The sequence below is a fragment of the Athene cunicularia genome (assembly GCF_003259725.1).
Source record: "Athene cunicularia isolate RWA chromosome 6 unlocalized genomic scaffold, athCun1 chr6_part1, whole genome shotgun sequence".
NCBI classification, from domain to species: domain Eukaryota; kingdom Metazoa; phylum Chordata; class Aves; order Strigiformes; family Strigidae; genus Athene; species Athene cunicularia.
Window position 1 is genome coordinate 11,355,641 of NW_020799105.1, and position 19,946 is coordinate 11,375,586.

Consider the following 19,946-nt stretch of genomic DNA (forward strand, 5'->3'; position numbering starts at 1 on the left):
TCAGAAAATGTTGGGTTGGGGTCCTATGTAGAGGTGGAGGAGTTCTTGTGAGTGCTTCTCCCATGTGCAGTGACATGAGTGAGCTCCTGTCCTACTAATGGACTGATCGCATCTCTGAGATGGTGACAGCTGATTGCAATGAAATATGATGACAGAGAAGGACACTGTGTCTTTCTGTCAATGAGATTTAGTGTTGGGTAATTGATGTGGCATGATGTGCCTGGTTAACTGTTTTTGGGGTGCTTTGGCTTTGAGAAGGTCTGTGCTATCTTTTGCAGACCAAGCTGAGGTGCCCTGGAGGCCCATGAGCATGTTTAACACAGTGGAAAGCTGGCAATAAGAGTATCAATGGTGATACTGTGAGAATTTGTTTCTCTGGGCACTGCTATCAGCTCACCTCTGGTTATATTTTTTCAGTAATATCTGTGAATCAAACCATTGCTCTTCCTGCAAGTAAGTCACCAGGTTTTTCACTTAGGCATTGTGTTATTCTTTGCAGCCTTCTCCTAGTTCTGTGAAAACTAATGTTCCAAACCCAGGATGAATTAATCCATATCTGAATATGGAGGTCACACAGAGACTACTCTGAGATGTCTTTCATTCTGCTGCCAGTTCTCCTTCCAAGTGTTTAAAGGAAAAATGTGCTCAGCAGGCTAATGACTGAGTTTCCCTTTCCCGTTCTCCACTGCACTAGAAATACGTATAGACCTCCCCAAACCTAGATACTAGCCTTTGCTGAGCTGTGTCATACTGGTGGTTTGCTGGAGTCAGGCATCTGTCCAACTTGCATGAAATGTTAGCTGTTACTGTCACCCTAAGGTTTATTGGTGATTTTATGGAACAGGCTATAATATGGAACATGGATCTAGATGGAGCTTCATGTGAGGTTGTCTGCAGGGGTTTTTTGTCCCTTTCATTTCTTAAAAAAGGTAGCTGTGAGCTACAGTATAAACTTTTTAAGGCTGCATTTTGTTTGCAAGAAGTACTCTTCTTGTTGAACATCTAGGGCAGGAGCAATCTTCCAGCTGATGGAAACAGAAATGTGGATTTGTGAGGGAGCCAAGGTAGTCATGCTGGAACTTAGACTTCCTGACTGTCTGTGTTTGGTTTTTGCATCCAGACTGCTTTGCTGGGGATTTTCTACCCTGTTGTTAGTGCTCCTGAAAACCAATGACTTGATGGAAGCATCTCACTACAGACTCTTAGTTCTCACCTCAGCTATAAAGATGTGCTTTTCTATATTAAGTGATGGACCTATTTAATTACAGTAGCACCTACAAGTCTCTTTGTAGGCACAGAAAGGAAACTTAAGTCTGTTGCTGGGCTAAACAACCCTTCTCAGAAGAATAAGAAAGGTACTGTAATACCTCATCTCGGCCTTCTTCGCAGATACCTGCACATGACACACTTTCTGCAGGAGAGAATATTAATGTTAACCGAACTTAAATTCTCCAGCTGATGACAGTTCCCCACATCATCCAGTTCTTGCTGAGCTTTCCACCCTCAGTACTGCCCAGAGGGATAATATTCCAGGACTACTTGAGTTCTAAAGTGCATCTGTCACTATTTAGTATATTGATGTTTCAGAACTAGGACTCAGTGATGCTAGGGCTGGGCAGTTAATGTCATACCAAACATTTTGGCTTAAAGAAGTTGGTCACTGACCACTCCTGTCCCAGTTGCTCAGCAGAAAGTCAGTTGTTAAAACTTGTGGTCTACATTATTAGCTTGAAGCTTACCTGATCCCTAATCCTCACCCAGAAATCCTTCACTTGAGTGAAGCATGGCTTGAAGATGGAGGTAACTATTCTGTTGGGAGACCTGGATTCAAGCTGCCATACTTTTCATGCATAAGGTCATGACTCAGTATGACCTCAGTTTACATATGTCAAGGAGAGCTTTTTCTGTGATGAGTTTGGAAAAGGTCAAGTTAAGATGCTTGAAGAAAAATGCCCAGTTGGTTCACTCCTGATCTTTGTTTTAAAAAAGAATGATGTAAAATTCTCAGAAGTAAAATCTGGGGAGTAGGAGGATTTTTTTTTTTATAGCAGTCCCCTTCAAAAAAGGGGGGGGGGAAATCACCTGCCTGTACTGTCACAAAAAGCCTTACTTCCCAGTGCTCAACAGGGTTGTGGTTTAAAAGGTGAATCCAGACTCTGGACTATTAACCCCATCTCCAGTAATCTTACATAGTCATACTCAAGTGCTTACAGGCTGCTGCAGATTCTTCTGCTCTGCCTCTTGTTACTAAGTCAAGAATAGATGCTGCAGAAATATCTGCAAAATTAAGACTACATCTCTTCTCTGTCACTTGCTCTTGGGAAAGACAATCAGATCATTCTGATGCTAGGAGCCCCTCCCTGGCAGAGGCTTTAATGCCTGCTAGGGTAACGGCAAGTAGCATTTCAAATTGCAGGCCTCTCTTACTCTGTATAGCTCCTACTGTATGTTCCCTTCTCTCTAGTTATTGAATTGTTGTTCTGGCACAGTATTTGACTTGAGTTTTTCCCTGCCCTTGTTTCTTCTGTAGGGGGCTGTGTGCCATCGTGCTGCTGACAGCACATGCATTTGAGAGGATTCCTTTACATGTGCCTCTTCTGGCATTTTACGATCCTGTCTCTTTCAACATGTGATAGCAGAATATAAAGTAGGTCACTTTATTTCCTTTCCGCTTTTCTCAGTTCTGCAGCTCTTCTCATCTTTGAATTATTTCTGAATATTAGACAGTTTTGGAGACTTGTGCCTGGGATTGTTCGGCAGGTTCCTAAAGCCTCAGTAGTCATCTTGGGACTGGGCCTTAACAGGACACTAGGGACATCTTTCTTCATAGCCTTTGTATGCCTTGGATACCCTGTTAATTAGTGCTCTTGACATGTTTAGAGATATGAAAAGGAAGAACAATGGCAGCTTTCCTAATGCACAACCATTGCTTGCTGATATGATGCATCCTGTGGCTGCTGCCAGCCCTGCCCTCCTGTTCTCTCCTAGCTGATTGTAGCTGGCAGTTGTTGTCTAGAAGCAGTAAACCAAGTGAACAGCTCTACTTATTACCATTTATAAAAATGCACCAAACCAAAGCTCTAGGCACAGTCACAAGGCAGTCCTTAAAAGGCATATGGAAGGAATTTAGTCTCTCCTGAGTCAGGCCAGTACAGGCTATTGTAGATTTATAGCAAACCCCAGAACTTTAAAGTACCTGAGTTTTTCAACCTGCAGACTTGCTTTGGGGTTTTATTCATACAGCCCAAGGTGATGGAAGCATTGGGGCTAAATTATAGCACCCTTTCACTGAAACTCCTCCTTGTGAATGATTCTCAGGACTGTAAGATCAGAGTCTGCAGAGTAGTGCAGAGATGTGGCCCCCTTCAGCTTCTATCACTTGGTTTCTCAGCAGGATAAGTGTGATACCAAATTATTCTGTGTTAACCCAGGGTGAGAATGGACCCCTGTGGTTTATTACACCTTAAAGGTATGGTACTATGTGGTCAAACACATCCAAACTCCAGATTTTGTAGAGTTTCTCTGAAATATGAGATTGAGTTGGAGATGCAGAGAGACCGTGTCCAGAGCTTCCACCCAAGCTGCCTTCTAGTGGTGTTGAGTTCCCGAGGTGACTGCTCAACCAATATTCCTGGTTAGCTAGGAAAAATCAGTAGAACTTGAACTTGTGTGTATTAGTATAAGGTGCAGTTTAAGAAATTTGCTATGCAAGCATGAAGTCCTTTTTAAATATAGTCAAAAATTCAGATGTGAGAATAATACCAAGAGGGCAATGCAGCAGCATTTTGGAAAGAGCAGAGTTTAAGATTCCCATTAAAACAAAAATAGTTGTGCAAATAAAACTACCAGCTGATGCAGTACAAATTAATGGGTTTAAAATCTGGAGAAGAAGCAGCTGAGTTATTAATCCCTGAACTGAAGCCCTTAAGTCCTTTTAGTGAGTGACTTCTGCTTGTCATTTAATCCCTTTGAATCATGGAAATCATAGACACAGAGTTGTTCTCTGCAGTGTAGTAAGAGGAATTTTAACCAGTGAGCTAAATAAAATAAATAGATTAATTGGCAACAATAAGGAATTGTGTATGCACTGTATCTAATTGCTTTTTTATATTGTTTTCCTCTAACTTTTTGGAAGACACAGGTATGTGGATTGCACATGTAAAAATACGCTAAAAAAACGCCCCACCTCACCAAGGTTTTGAATCTTCAGCTTCAAAGATCATTATGCGGATCACCTTATATTGCTTTGGACAGTCTCTAATGGGGACATTGCTCAGCCAAGCTGAATTTATGCAGTAGAAATGCAATCTGAAATTGAACACACCTCAGAATTATGGAGTAAATCAAATCTCATTTCCTTGCTTGCAGACAATGTGGGCTGTGTGGGCTCTCTTCCTTCTCCTCCTCCTCAGTAATTTTTATTCTACCAGGTCACAGCTACCTTTTTCTTATGAGAAATACCAAGCGAGTGGCTTCCCTGAGTCTTATTCAAAAACCCATCAGAGCTAATAGCTTTGAAAATGTTTGATGTCCAAGATGCACTTGGGAGCACTAAATCCTCACACAGGGATTTTTAGGATGTAGAACAATGGTGTCCTCCAAGCACTGCAGAAATTACCGTGGAGATGATATTTCCATTACAGACCCTGCAGGTACTTATCCGGGAACATAGCAAAAGAGAAATTTAGAGAGAAACTGGAAGCCTTGGTGATCAACTTCTTATCCCTAAGAGAGTGGCATCGTCTTTGCCTAAGTCTTCAGTAGTGCTGTATGTACAAATGTATCTATGTATGTACAAATGGGATATATCCCATCTCTGTAGCCAGCAGGCTCAGTTTAGAGCTGTGACAGCAAAGCGTGCCTGTTTTTTGATTCAGAGGGCAGGCATTGTAGACAAGTAGTTCTCCAGCTTTCTGCTCTGTGTACTGATTAGCTCAACTTGAGGATAAAACAGCTAAAGTTATGTTCTCCTCATCCATTGGAGAGAATGGGTCCAGTGCCAGCACAAGTCACCTTTTCCTTGAGTGTCAATGATGGGCATACAGCCAACACAATAATCTTATCTGGCCCATTAGCAGTAAACCTCCACTTTGCCATGTCCTTCCTGCCCATCCAGCATCTGAACCTCTGTGGAGATAATACGGTCACTCTCCTAGAGGTAAGATGCCTCTATTCAGTCTCTTCTCAGCCATACATTCTGAAGGGACTTGTCTCCTGTGGTGTTTTGGGGTTGTTTCTGGGAGTGTCTGAATTGTGAAAAAGCTGGTGCTGAAAAGGTGGTAGGTCTGATGCTTTAAGGTTATAAGTGGAACAAATGTTGCAGGGATAAACACTTAAGTTCCCAGGCACACAAGCCCTTTTTGTCCTCTAAATATCTTTGGATTGCAAGATGACACTTAACTGTGGCTGGAATCCTTCTTGAGAGACATAGCTGTTATCTTGGGCCCTAATTGCTTCTGTTAGGTATAAGGAGAAACAACTAGAAATAACTGAGTGTCAGCAACTTTTGGTGCCTCTCCTGCACATCTACATTTCAGTCAAGAAGTGTCCATTGCTAGTATTATCTTGGATAGTAGCCTCTGTATTTCCAGCTGTTCCAACAGCCATTTAAATGTTCCTTGTGAACTAACATAGCAGTCAGCTTTAAGCAGCTCTGTTTATACAGGCAAAAGACATTTTCTGTGCTGGTCATGAATGCTTCCAAGCATAAATGGTCTTGTTCTGCTTCAGCTCTGGTCATTGCCCAGATGGAGTTCAAAAAGAATGATATGTTCCAACAGCACAAAAGGGGATAATTTAACAAATTAAAATGTTAACAAGCTTCAATCCTTCAGCATGTCAAAATAGAAATTATTTGGTTCTCTGTTTTCTACCCTCATCACAGACTTTGTCCTTTCCTTTTCCTCCAGCTGTGCAGTGAAGAGTAGGATTCACAAGTGTGTCTGGAGCTTGTGAGGAGTCTTAATTGGGACAGATTTGATCCCATTGTCTTGGTAGGAATTTAATCTCTGTCATAATTCTTATAAACTTAACTTGCACAGCTGCATTCTCAGTATTTAGGGGACAGTCATCTCTGCTCCTTCTTACCTTCTCGGTTACTCCTGATGTCAGTACTGTTCCGGGTCATCAGCACCCTCAGTGCTTGTGTCCAGAATGAAGAGGCTTCTGAGCTGCATATTAGAATGTCTTGTTTCTGCAGTAAACGCCTTTGAAGGAGGAACTCCAGACTTTGTATTGCAGTTTAAGTGGCCTGTGCTTAGCTTAGATTGATTTAAACCACTTTTGGAACTGCAGCCTTAGAGCAGACATTTTGCAACTGAAGTTCCCTTTTCACTACAGGATTTTCTGTTTATAAGGATCATTCAACAGCTTATAGCTGTCTGTTCCAACTCCAGATTGGCAAAAGCCTTAATAGCTAGAACTTTTATATGGGTTGAGTCATACAAACTTCCAAGCAATGCCCACGTTTCCTTATTAGCTAGCTACCTTAGTTAGCATACTGCTACTACTAGCTATTTGTAGCTAATTAGTTGACTACAGATCTCCTATTTCTTTTGGGCTGTGTCTTTAGAAGGCATTTTTGTATATTGAATTCATAAGTCCCTTAGAGTCTTTAAAATGTAGGAAAGTCTGCTAGATACTGCCATGCAGGAAAGGGCTCTTGGAGGCACTGTGGTAAGCCTGAAAATGCTGGCTCAAAGCTCAACAGTGGTCAGAAAGGCAAACAGAGAATTAGAAATTATTAGAGAGAAAAAAAATAAAGCAGGAGTACTGTGTTGTCATTGTGTAAGTCTGTGACAACCTATGTTTTAAATCTTGTATATTGATGCCAGTGCCCTTATTTCAGAGAAAATACTGTAGAACAACAAAATAGTACAGATCATCAAACAGTTATTTGCTCATCTGATTTCTTGGCTCTCCAGAATTCTTGTTTGTATTCAGAAGTTCTTATTTTCTTTGTTTTAGAATGGACTTGAGTTAATTTTCTGCGTATGGTCAGGCAGGTGAGCTCTGAATTTCCTCTTTCTTGTTTATTGCATCTTCTCAGGCCACTGAATTATTCCCTTCTGTCACTTTCATTGAGCAATTAATAGTTGGCCTTCTATTGTCACTATTTTAATTGCTTAAATATAAGTAGGAGCCATGGAACTGATCCTCTAAGCTCTGCACTTCCAAATGCATACCTTTCCCAGTTCTAGCTGAGTGTTTCTCTGTCATGTCCTGTGTTGTTTTGACTTACTTTAAATATACAGCATCCACTTAGTTTGTCACCATTTTTTTATTGTTATTTAGCTTTGCAGCTTCCCTTAATTAAATTTATTCATGTTGTGCAAACCAAGTTTAACAAGATTTCTGATCATTAAAAAAACCCAAATTCAGTAATGAGCTAGATTAGCATCTACTTTTTCTCAGCAAGTGCCAGACCCAGGGCTGTACTACTAGCATTTGTAGAGGCCGTTTGTTAGCTAGTTGCTGTAAAAGAACAAGAAGGAAAAAAAAAAACAACAAACAAACAAAAAACCAACAAATGCGTGGTGAGCTCCATAGATTTTTAGGAGTGTCTGTGTTCTCCTTTCATTCCTCTTGATCTTCAAGTCAGAGTCCTGGTGAGTTTTGTTTGTTTTTTTTCCTAAGTCAGTCTGTAATCGTTGTATTTTGTAGAAGTCAGTGGTGACTTTGTAAGGAGCACAAGCATTCTTGATCCTCTGTGAACCTGACCAGGTGACATAGTTCCATAAACCTCCTGTGACTGCAGATGTTTGATTAGACCATAACCAGACTAAGCCTCCCCATTGTTTTTCCCTTGGGCACAGTTAGGTTTTGGTTTCTTTGAACTGGAATAGTCTCCTTGCTTCCATCGGGTTTTGATTGAATGGAAAGGTTTTTGTTGCATACCTCGTCTTAAGCTGTTCTCTAGACAGCCTTATTCCTGAGCCAACTGTCTTCTGGGCAAATTTGAATTTCTTTACTAGGAATGAGTTTCCTTTGGTGTACATCAAGTATCCTGTTGTCACTCCGTCAAGACAATCTAAACTGGAAGTTGTGTATTTGAGTTTCAACATTTGCCAGGATGCTTTCTGGCTGCTGGCCCTAGAAAGATTTTATTTCAGACCTTTTCTAAAAATCTTCAGCTACTGTTTTTTAGGTTCTTGTAGCTGTCTTTGATTTCTGTAACACCTTTGTACGTTCTGGCTTCTCAGTTCAAATGAAGCAACAGCTCATGACTTAAACTCTTTTGTCTTGTTTTGGGCACCAAGGTCTGGTCTTACTTTGGTCAGTTAACTGGTGCTGGAGAGATGCTGCTGTTTTGTTTTTTTTTTCTCCGTGTTTAGGAGGACAAGGTCTTCTGTAAATAGAGAATTGCACCAAAGGTTGTGCACAAATCACAGCACTCATTTGCTGAATGCTGCTTAGCCACTTAGGCTGAACGGGTAATAGGCACATAAAGATACTCTCGTCCTCTTGTCTGATGTTTTGGTGACAGCAGTTGATTTACTGCTGTGCTAGAATGCAGCTGGTAGATAAAAAGCTTCTCCTGGAACAGCCCATCACATTTCAGCACTTAAGTTAATTGTAAGCACAATGGGGAAATAAAAAAATTAACGGTCCGGTCCATAGCTATCTGCAGTGCATTTCAAGCCTTGGCAGAATTGCAAGTGCTCTTATGTACCTAGTAGTGAGAAATGTTTTCATAAATGCCACCAGCTGGAGATAAGGGTTCACAACTCCAAAATGGGCTGTAATTCCAAAATAGCAAATCTATCTCAGGGTTTCATGTTCCTGCCATCGTCCTGGCCTTCCTTATGCTGCCTGCCCTCCTCACAGGCAAGTTTAGTGGACTTCATTCAGTTTCTGGCAGATCTCCCCATCCACATCTAAAAGTCTGCTCTAGAGGGTGCTTATTTTATTAATTGATAATTTTTATATAATTTGTTTCAGGATCTTTGGCTTCTTTTTCCCTGCCTGGGCTTTGAAAGTGCCAGCTTTGTGCAGTACATGGATGTTCGTTCTCTTGGCAGAAACCCACTGAACCCATTTTCCTCCCTTGAATGACACAGAATTGCCTCCTGTATTTCTTCTCAAGAGTCTGTCCCGGCTGTCTGGGAAAAAGTGCCCAGGGTCCCACAGAGAGTGCCAGGTTCTATGTGCCAAATGGGATATGTAGAGTGGTATAAAACCACTGACTGTCTTGGAAACTGAGGAAAGCAGATTGGTCTTGAGAAAAAGCAGTGTGAGGCTAAGTGCATTTTTGCTCCCTGTGCTCCAAATCCAAATGGGTTGGGCATGTAACATGTATGTGTATGAGAATTTATGTGTATGTAGACATGACTTCTTGAAATTCTTTGTAGTAAAAGTGTTCATGGCATAGGCTTTCTGCTGAGGTGAGCAGGCTTCCAGCTACCCAACTCCTGGAGCTCAGAGGGTGTCATGCTCTTAGTACAGGACTCCCTAGCCTTAGTGTTGGCTACACAGGGATGTCAAGGGTTATCAACAACATTAATATCTTATATTTGTCTGTACCTCTTACAAATTAAGTCCTCTGCAAGCTGTGCACATAGCCAGTCTCTGTGACCATATGTCTCTGTCACTACTTGCCTTTGTCCTACTTTGCAGCCTTTTTGCTTCTTAAAGTAACTGTTGAACCTTGGTATGAAGTCCTGTCCCATGAGAGCTTGTGCATTTACAGCTGCATCTGGGTGGAGTCGGATAACAGTTTTGGCTTTGGGATGTTTCTGAAAGCTGTGTGATTTCCAGATTGGTTGGATCTGTGAGTCTTTCCTCACCATTTAATAGAGTTGAACAGCTTAGTCTTTGTCCTGACCTGCACAGGCTTCTAATGGATTGTGGTTTTTAAACATTTCTGGAGCAGGTAACTGTTGTCCCAAAATAGGATGCCATTTCTGCTAGTAGAGTTCAGAGAATAACAGTCATTTTCTAAGTGAGTTTATAAATTATTTATCTTTAGAAGAGGCACCTGTGGGCAGAGGAGAAAGACTGTAACCAAACCTTCCCACTCCATGGATAGAAAGTGTCAGCTTTGTAGGATGTTCCTTTAAAGGTCAGAGATCTCTGTGAGATCATTGAAGAAACATCTGAGCTACTGTATATCATCTGAGTCTAAAAGAATGGTTCTGTGTTGAGGTGAGGAAAAGGGGATGTGATATGTCCCTCCTTGATGTTACTAAGTAAAATAGTAATAATAATGATCTTTTATGTAGGATCAAAACTTTTTGCCTTGTGTAGAAAAGTGGCAAGGCCTAGATTTCAATACTGCTCAAGTGCAAATGTATAAAAGCAGTCCTTATGAAGGATTTGGTATGTGGAGAGTTAGTCTTTCCTCGTGTCTGGCTGGGCACAGAGTAGTGCAGTGAACACAGCAGGACTGCCAGGAGCGACTGGCAGGGATGAAGGACGAATGATGGGCAAAGACTGTTCACTATCGGGCTCCTACTCACAGTGTGTCCTGGCTAATGCTCAATGAGCTGAGCAGAGCAAGATTGGCAAACACAAACTGGAAAGTGTCTGAAAGTGTCCCAGTAACCTGGTGGGAACTGTGTGCAAAGGGTCCCTACAGTCACTTTAGCAGTGGAAAGCAGGGTGAGGCACCTTCTCTCCCTGTCTCCTGTCTCACTCATCTTTGCTGTGTGCTGCTCAGCCTTGTCCATCTGTCCGACTCATCGCACTCAAGAGAGTCTCCTGAGTCCCATTAACTTTTGTTTCTCCACAGCCAGGACTGGAGCATGTATTCATGGCCCAGTGCCATGTGGGGGCTCATGGGTAGCTGTGCCCACCTCTGCAGGCCTTTTCTACCCGCTGTGACCTAGACAGACCTTTTGTGTCTTACTGCCCAGCATTGCTGATGCATTCTGCATCAGTGCAGTCTTGTTTCACACCTCAGAGGAGAAATTTGTCCTTGGTTGCTTTCACTTAATCTTTTAGGCTAGCTGAGCTTTTTACTATTGGAAAAATCTTCCTCCCAGGAATTTTGGTTCCTACTCTGAGAGTGATAGTTGTGTGAACTGGTGGAGGCCGTTTTATAGGCTACATGTAGTACAACCAGCAGCTGCTTGATGCAGGAGATCTGGGGCACTGGAGCAGGAATGAGAGTGTGCTGCATATCTTGCACATATGTGGCATTGACTATACTTGCATCTCAAGCCCAGATCTTTGTCTTTCCCACTGTGTGTACCAGGCCCACTCTGCATCCTCTGGATCAATAGGTGTGTGCTGTACACACAGCATATCGTGGGAATCTGAGTTGTTAAGACTGTCATAGCAACGTCCTCCTCCCCTTCCTCTTAGCATTCATGAACAAGGAATTAATACACATGGCTTGATCAGCTTGGGGGTGAGGGATGGTATTGCAGCATCAGCACTGCATTTAGCTCCATGGCAGCTGCAATGGTAAAGTAGTATTGGGTCAGACAAAAGCTCTGAGCTGCTGCTTGTTCTAGGGTGGGTGCTTTTCTTAAAGCCAGTGTGAATGGCAGCTACTTCCAGCACACGTGTGTAGCACTGACAGTCTTTAGTGGATCCTCTCTCTGAATTTGGCTTCTGCAGACAGTGAAAGAGGAAAGGGAGAAGGAAACGAGTGCAGCAGGGGTCTGGGCAGAGTCTGTTGGGAAATGTGGTAGCTCTTTGTGTGGTTTTTATTTAACTTCTAATTATTTAGTTATGTACTTTGGCACTTATGGGGATTAATTCCAGCAAAGACTCCAGCCTGCATCAGCAACTTTTAAGTTGCTCTGTGAGAAGTGTGTTGCCATATGGAAAAAAAAATCTTTTTCCATATTAATTAAAAGATACTACTGTAAAATTTATGTCAATTATCTGACACTGTATTATGGAGAGGCAATTAGCCTCTTCATAGTCCAGGTGGCAGCAGCCTTTTCTTTACAATGAGAAATGTTGCTATTCAGTTGAATTCACTAGGAGAAACACTCAGGGACTGAGTTGCTCGTGGAGGTTAGTGAAGGAGAAAAAGGGGAAAATTTGTACTAAACCTGAAGCAAGCAAACGAGTTTGAGAACTCCAGTTGAAAATGCATATCAGGCTTCTACTAGAAAAGAGAAACACTAATGTCTCTTCCTGCAGCCTCTGGCCTCTGAGCTGAGGGGACAGAATGCTGGGTTTGCTTGTGGTATCTTGGGCTTTACCTGGGTTTCAGAGGTGGGTCTGCCGTAATTCCCTCTGTGGTACTGCCCAGGCAGTGACAGGCACTCCACCACCTCTGCAGAGAGGATAGAAGGCATGTTTGTCTATCCCCAGCTGCCCTGGCCCCTATGCCATGTCTGTGTGGTAGTGCTGGTGAGTGGTTGGCATTACGTTCCCCATAGACTGGCTGCTCCATCCTCCAGCATGGGAGAGCTGGGACAGAAGTGCCTGCCTTTTCTTGTTAGGGCTTGTTAGGTCTCATCTGGAGAGCATCACTTATCCCAGCATTGTGAGCCGCATGGAGTTGTTGGGGGCGGGTTTTTGCCTTTTGTTTGATGTGAGATCATTCAGTCAGTTCTTTTCCAACTGCTTCTGTGTCGTGGTAGCTAATGACTATCTTGCAGGCATGGAGAGGCTTTAGCAAGGTACTGGTGGTGCTGACTGATTGTATTCTTGTTCTTTCCTGTACTGATTAAAAGGACAGTGTAGAGACCTTGCTTTCCTCTTGCTTCTGTTTTCCCTTTATTTTTCTGTCATTATCCATGCATGCTTTCCAGAACCTGCCCACCGCCAGGTCTTTTCCTGGGTGGTGTGAATTGGTGGTGCTCTCTTAATTTTATGTTCTAGTAAGGCAAGAGCCTACAGTTGCAGATGATGAAAGATTCTGAATGCAGGTTAAAAAGTTACTAAGCAATGAAGCATACCATGTCTGACAGATAGACTGGCCGTAGTTCTACACGTTGCCCATCAGATTTCATTGCTGGAGCAGCTCGCTTTCTGGCTTTGCTGCTAAGAGTGGCTGTGTTCTCCTGGGCAGGATGGGGATCAGAGACTGCTGCATGTAATCCCCTTGTTTTCCCAGGACAGGCTCTTCCAGTAGGTCTAGTCTCTCCTGGAGCAGTGCAGCGAGTCAGCTCTTGTTGAGGATGAGTTGGATGAACAGCTCTGGTGCAGTAAGGAAGGAGCCTCTGTGTAGAGAATGGTACAGCAAAACATGATCTGTTTTGGGTGCAGAAAATTTCAAGTCAGGGGCAGTTGGTTCTGGGGGAACTGGTTGCAGAGCTTGTGTCCGGAAGAGTCCACTGACACTTTGGAGGAGTTTTCAAGGGAGCAGTAAGCTGGTGGCTGCAGCAAAGTAAGGAGCCCAAAACAGAAATAATCTTGTTCCTCAGGGTGCAGTGGCATGGCACGGGTGGGATTCTGCAGAGCCCCACATCAGCCCCTCCATTGGAAGCCAGCCCCCCTGCTATGTAACGCGAAGGGGTGCCTGTATGCACAGGTGGTTGGTGTTACTGAGGAAAGAGAATTATGGGGCATGAGCAGTTGTAGCTGCAGGAGGAAGCTGAAATCGGAGTGCCACAGAAAGCACTTGCTGTTCACAGCAGCTTCTGAGAGGTTGGTTTGGGGATACATATGCAGGGACCTGAAATGCTAACATTTCTCTGGAACTTCTGGAAATCAGTCAGTGAGTGAGTGGTGGGGCACAGGGTTAATCTGATGGCAGATTATCTTTAAACTACAGTGGTGCAGCTCCACTGATTTCTGATTTGTTGCAGTGGAGTAAATGAGCGAGTGTAGCCTGTAGGGCTGATGCAGGTAGCGGCAGGAGGGTAATTCAGCAGCCTTCACTTTTCTTGTATTGACCGTGTCTGTGTTGCTCAGTTCTGTCATATTGCTTTTTTAAGATAACTCTGATCCCCCTAAGGTAACCTACAAAAAGATACTTAGGTTGTGACTCTAATTATTTTTTTTTTTCCACTACACTTACCCTGCCTGCTTGTCCTTGCAATCTGAGGAGTGCCGCATCAACCTCCTTGGAAATCAGCTACAGTCTATTTTCCTCTATACTTGCCCGACACTAGAAATACTGTTCGTCCAGCTGCTCGTGAGATTTTAAAAAACTGAATGACTATTTAAAATCTGTGTGAAACAGTCCAGCTGGAAGTCCCTTCCCTTAAGTTATTCATACTTCAGCATCTTGGAATTGATGTTTTCTAGTCTTCTGTATAGGCTTGTAGGAAAACCAGGTTGGACAAGACCTTGTAAGAAGAAATGCTTTAATCTCAAAATTAAATTCTTCTACTTCTTTTGTACCTGACAGAAAGGTGCAGAACTTGTGTGTTTAACGCAAAAGGGCATTTTTTCTGCAGTAGTTTTCCTGAGCAAAAGTCGAAGCAGGGTATAAGAAGGGAAAAGGATGCTAACACACTGTCTTCTGTTACACAGAAGATGTGAGTTCTTGTCATCTGTGTAGAAAGCTGATGCCTTTCAAACCTTCATGTTAAATGTTCTTAATACCTTCTGTTGCTCTTTAACCTCTTCTCTGTCTAGCAGCTGCATCTTAAAGAGCAAATGAAATCGTCTCAAGGATGGCAGGTCCTAATCTCAGTAACAGTTCCTATCCATTATAAGGTATGAAGTAAAATGATCTGTGAGTGGGTTTCTTCAGATCCCACGTAGCATTTTTACAGCAGCAAGAAAGGGAAATTATCAGGCAGTGAGGAGAAGCTGTTTATTTTTAACTTAGCCTTTCTTTTTAAGTTCCATTTCATAATTAAAGGGAATAAGGAGTGAAAGCCAATGAAAATACGTAGCTAAAGGGATAAGTTGATCTCTAGTTCACTGCAGAGATTATGATAAGTAATGGGTAACACAGTAGAGACTTTGGGGCCTCTTGTTCCTCCCCTGTCCTCTTCCTAGAGTATCAAACGGAGTTATTAGTGGCCTTTCAAAGGTGACACAGGAGAGCTGATTTAAAGGATGATGCTTGCAGAGCTCGCTGGTGCCCTTGGAGTTTACTAATCGTCACTGTGGTTTGAAGATCCCTCTGTTGAGTTTCTGAAGAGATCTCTTCTGAGAGCTAGCAAGGAGGAATCCTAAGTCTTTGTGAGGAAATGTGTACATCCATTGTCTGGGCACACCTGTGTGGCACTATGCATGGCTGTGCATATGGGGGCACAGGGGAGTGAAGAGGAGTCCAGGGGGAAGGTTCCTGGGGAGTGAGGCAGCCTTGGGTAAGATGCCTCCACTCATTGCTGCAGAAGCCTGTTCTGCTCCTCACCTTTCAAACAAGGTTTCTGCCCTGCAGTTTATTAATCTTGGTCAGCTTGGCTTCCTAAGATGGACTGGAGTATAACCCTCTGATTCATGCAGACAGCTAGATTCTTTATTGCTCAGAAGAAGGTGCATTATACTATTATTCTCCATCCCTAGTGGACAGTCGCATCCCAGAGAAAGTTATTTCTGTACCTAGGCGTCTTGCTTTCATTGTTGCTCTTGGCTCTGTGATACTTCTCACAGCTTCTACACACAGGAACAAGAAGGCCAGACAGCATTTGGAGGTGGCTGTCACTGCAGGGGGTTCTTCCTGTCTGCCAGGAGAGCTGACAAACAGCATTAGAAATGAGTCCTGGAGAGGAGGCTGTGTGCTCTTGCAGCAGCAGGACCCTCACAGGCTGTTCTTAAAAAATGTTGCAAAATGCTGATTCCTACCCCTAGCTTGCCTCTGCAGTGCTGGAGGATATCTGAGCGGCAGACTCTGTGTGACCATCTCACCTGGAAACCACTTCTGAGACCCTTTTTTGCCCCCAGTCCTCATTTGAACGATTCCCTGTGGCTTCTGCCACCTCAGGGCCTAGCTTGCTTCTAGGCAGTTGCATTAGTGTCTCTGTGTACCACTGCCACGTGCAAAGCTTGGGGGAAACAAGCTTTTGAAGGAACCCTAAGCAAGTCTAGGTTTCCTAGAGCAAAGCATATAAGGACATGACTCGGTCCTGTAAAGGGCAGGAGCTGCCAGCTGCCTAAAAGTGACCTAGTGTTTACATTGTTGGGAGGACAAGAGAAGTAGAAGTATTCCTTAGTGTTCTGGTCACTGTTGTCTTAAATCCTCTGCAGTGCTTTTCTTTGGATCATTTCGGAGTTGTGATGCCTTGGGGCAGAGTCTTCTTCCTTTGCACCTTATACTATGTAGTCCTTGTGGCTGAGGCTTTTTATGAACAGAGGCTGCCGTAATGCAAACTCCAGATGTTGATATTCTGTTTAGCTCTCAGATCAAACAGTAACAGCCTAAGAAAGAGGTTCACTGTTTAAGAGAATTGTTTCAAGCATATGTTTTGCCCAGGAGTGCTGAGCTATATGGTTCCTGGTAGGAAGATTATTGTTACTTACCATCTCACAAATGTTTTGAGGAATGTGTTTGTCCATGCAATGCTTTGAAGCTAAAAAGCATTGTGGGAGTCCCTCTTGGTGTTCCCTAGTTAGGAAAATGAATAGTTCAATAGGAAAGAGATGTGTAACTATGAATTTGCAAGTATAGCCCAGTGCTGGGAGCAGAGTAAGGCAGTAATATAAGCTGGAGTGCTTTAGTTGCGGTGAAGACAGATAATAAAATATCTCCTGGGCAGGAAGACCCAGATTTGTATTTCCATCCGTTTCCAAAACCAGAGTCTGTACCAGGGTTGGTCTTCTCTTAGTGCCTGTCGGAAGCTTGTTCCTATCAGGAGAGAAGTGCAGTGCTCTGTGTGGAAGCTGACCTGAGCAGCTGTAGAAGCTGGTGGTTTAGCAGATTATGAATGGTGATTAGCATGCCAGGAGGGAGGCGTGTTGGCAAAGACTAGTGTTAGAAGGACCATGGGGTCAGGCAAATCTATGTTTGCATGGTGCCTACCGTGTTACATTTGGGTGTACACATGGTAATTAGCTGCTTAATTTAATGAGATCAGGTCTACTTCTCCTGGTGACATAATAGTGTTTGGAAAACTGCTGCTGTCATAGATACAGGCTCATCCACTGCTCTCACAAATGGAGAAAATCTGTAAATTTGAGGGCTGTTCCTTATTGGCATTAGAAAGACTTTAGTGCCCACCTCCGTGTTGTTAGTCATGAGCCGAATATTGGCTGTTAAAGCCATGTATGTTGCAGAAACAGGTGCCAGAGCTGTGATTTATCTCAGCCTTGCGCCTCCTGTGTTGAGGCAGCTGTGGATGTTGACTCCTCTGCTGTGTCTGGCTGTCTCTGGCAGGTTTTGGAAGTGGTGCGGTCCAACTACGACACACTGACCCTGAAGCTGCAGGACGGACTGGACCAGTATGAGCGCTACTCAGAGCAGCATAAAGAGGCCGCCTTCTTCAAAGAGCTGGTAAGCTGCCTTGATTCTGCAGAATCAGCAACCCTTTTCCAAAGTCTTTGCTTATGGCCTGGGCAGTAGCATTTGGAGTATAGCTGAGCAGCCCCATTACTCCACAGGGCTGCCTCCAAAAATGGGCAGGAATAGGATCTGAACAGACAATGCAAGTCTCAACAGATCTGAAATCTCCCTGCCCTGCGATACATGGCTGAGGAGGAACCACCAGGCTGCTCAGGCCAGAAACCAGTCAGTTAGTCTGTCCCTTCTGCTGTGGAGATCCACTGTGCTTTGTGGTGGTAAATTTGCATGGTGGAAAAGCAGACTGCTCCCACCTTGGGTTTATTATGCAGAGCAACTTAGCCTTTTTGCCGTTGTTAAGGGGACCACAAAGTATGGGACTGAGGGGACTATGTGATGCTGGTGAAACACGTGCCTGCCCATTGCTTTCCTCCATCACTCATAAAATAGGGTTCCCAAACAAAGAAAGCAAAGGCATTCCCCAGAATTGTCTCCTTGTCAGAGGAGAAGACTAATGGTAGGAAGCTCCACAAAAATCATTTAGTGAAGACAAAACTGAGTCCAAATAATTTGAGTTGGTAGTTACATTCTTAAGCAAGCCAGCTTACTCACCCTGTTCACAACATTTTTTTGTCCTACAGCTGCATCACCAGGGAGGCAATGTTTTTGTAGTGGCTGGTATCTGAGGGGAGCCTGGTTTTCCTCACTTTTGAATCATTACAGCTTCAGCAAAGGGAGAGATCTCTAACTCTGGCAGCTTTCTCCACCGGTTTGAGAGCTGATTCCCTCTCCCAGCTCTGTCCTTGCTGATTGATGAGTAATTGATGCCTGCCCACTCTGTCACGAGTCTGCATGAGTTTGGGAATGTTATGCCTCTTTCTGTCTAGTCTACTCCAGAGCAAGCATGCCCGAACTGGTTTTGCTTCCTTCTACAGAATGCTCTTTAATGTGTTTTGGATCATTCTAGCACTGCCATTGAGTAGTATATGGGCAAACCCACTTGCAGTCACTTCCATGTCATTTCTCTGTGCTTTTTTTGTGCCTGTTTTTGTCTCTCTGACCTTGCTGTTTGATATCATATCTGGAATACATGCAAAGAAATTTGGCCATAGCCTTCCTGTGATACAGGCTTCTCCTATTACTGTACCCTGGAAATAAGATGCATTCATGTTTTTGTTGTCATCTTTTCTGTCCCAAGGGCTCCTGCCCTCCTCAGCCAGCATCTCCTTCCCCAGCCTCTTGGCCACATGACTGCTCAGCTTCCTGCATGCCCCACTTTTCACTTGGCCTGGCAGAAGCTCAGGTTGATCATGCCAATTGATTAAAACGACATTCTCAGTCCTAAGATGATCACAGCTACAAAACACTTCAGCTAAAATTTTTTTTCTTGCTAGCCCAATTTCTTCTTTCAAAATCCCAATTTTGTATCATTTAAGAATCTGTTTAGCATAACCAGTCTCTCCTCAGTTTCTTTCTGAAAATTGCCTGTCCAGGTACCCTTGGGACCCTCTCCTCAAGAGCATATGAAAGCCTGAATAATTATTATCTAAATGTGCTGATTTGACCCAGTTGTGAATCTGTTTAATCCACATTTCTCTAGATGCCCTGAGAATTGGGACCCTATTAAATGTTCTTTACTCACAGCTAGAGAAAATCCCCTGCATTCCATTAAGCTGTTCCCTCAACACAGCAGGAAATCAACCTGATATGTTATGATTTGTCTTCAGCAAACCCAGCTGGCCTCCCATCCTCCACACTGTTTTTATCTCTAGGTGTACCGTAACTGTTGGCTTTGTTAATTGTTTGAACAACTCATCAAAAAAGGCCCCAGTCTGCCCTGTCCTCCCCATATCCTCTTCAAACCAGGTAGTTGGTTCCCTTTTTGCGAGGCTTCTAAGACTACTTCGGCATCTGTTGCTGGTCTGATGCTGAATAATATCCCCCTACCCAGTGCATTGTGTTTAACTGCTGAGGCTTGCAGGATTGCATGGAGGGGGCAGAATGAAGTTGCTGCAATATTCTTTGTGGACTCTGCCAAAGGAGCAGGGCTGGTGGTGAACTACAGGTTTCCAGTATGGTTTCCAAACTCATGCTGGTCCCATCAGGTCTTCCTGAACAGGATCTGTTTGCAAATAATTCTTTCCAGATTCTGCCTGGTCGTCTTGTCTTTATGTGTGTGATTGCATTACAGCAAATCCTTCTTGGTGGGGAATGACACGCAGGAGCCATTTTCCTTTTCAGTTGCCTTTTCATCTCTCTGTGTTCCCATTAAGTGGGTGAGCAGAAACTTCCCCAAGCCGTTCTCTTGGCTCCTTTATGCTTAGAAATCTTGTTCTCGCTCCTTTGACATGCTCTGCTAATGCACTGCTTCACTTCTCTGGCTTTGCCTCAGTGCTGCTCTTTCTTGCTAATCCCAAAGAAAAATCTGCTTTCTTCTCCCATTCCCTTTTCAAAGAAGCTTTCAAAGGCCTGCGATACTGCAGCCACATTGTGGTGGAAGGTGATGTGCAGAGTCAACTGGGTTTTCTGGCCTGTTGTGCTGCCTTTGAGGGGCTAGAGGAAGGAAGTTAGGAAGTTTTGTAACACTTTTTATTTCTTTTCCTTTGAACCCTCAGGGATGTCATTTGAGGCCTGTGCTGCTTTGATA

The 19,946-nt window shown here is 43.5% G+C and overlaps 1 protein-coding gene across 1 annotated transcript in view; it reads left to right on the forward strand.

Moving 5' to 3' along the window:
- Positions 1-19,946, forward strand: part of ARMH3 (armadillo-like helical domain containing 3) — a 133,092-nt gene that overhangs the window by 107,098 nt on the left and 6,048 nt on the right. The window contains exon 25 of the mRNA XM_026851282.1: positions 17,177-17,293. Coding sequence (XP_026707083.1) covers positions 17,177-17,293 — 117 coding nt within the window. The remainder of the gene's footprint in view (positions 1-17,176; positions 17,294-19,946) is intronic.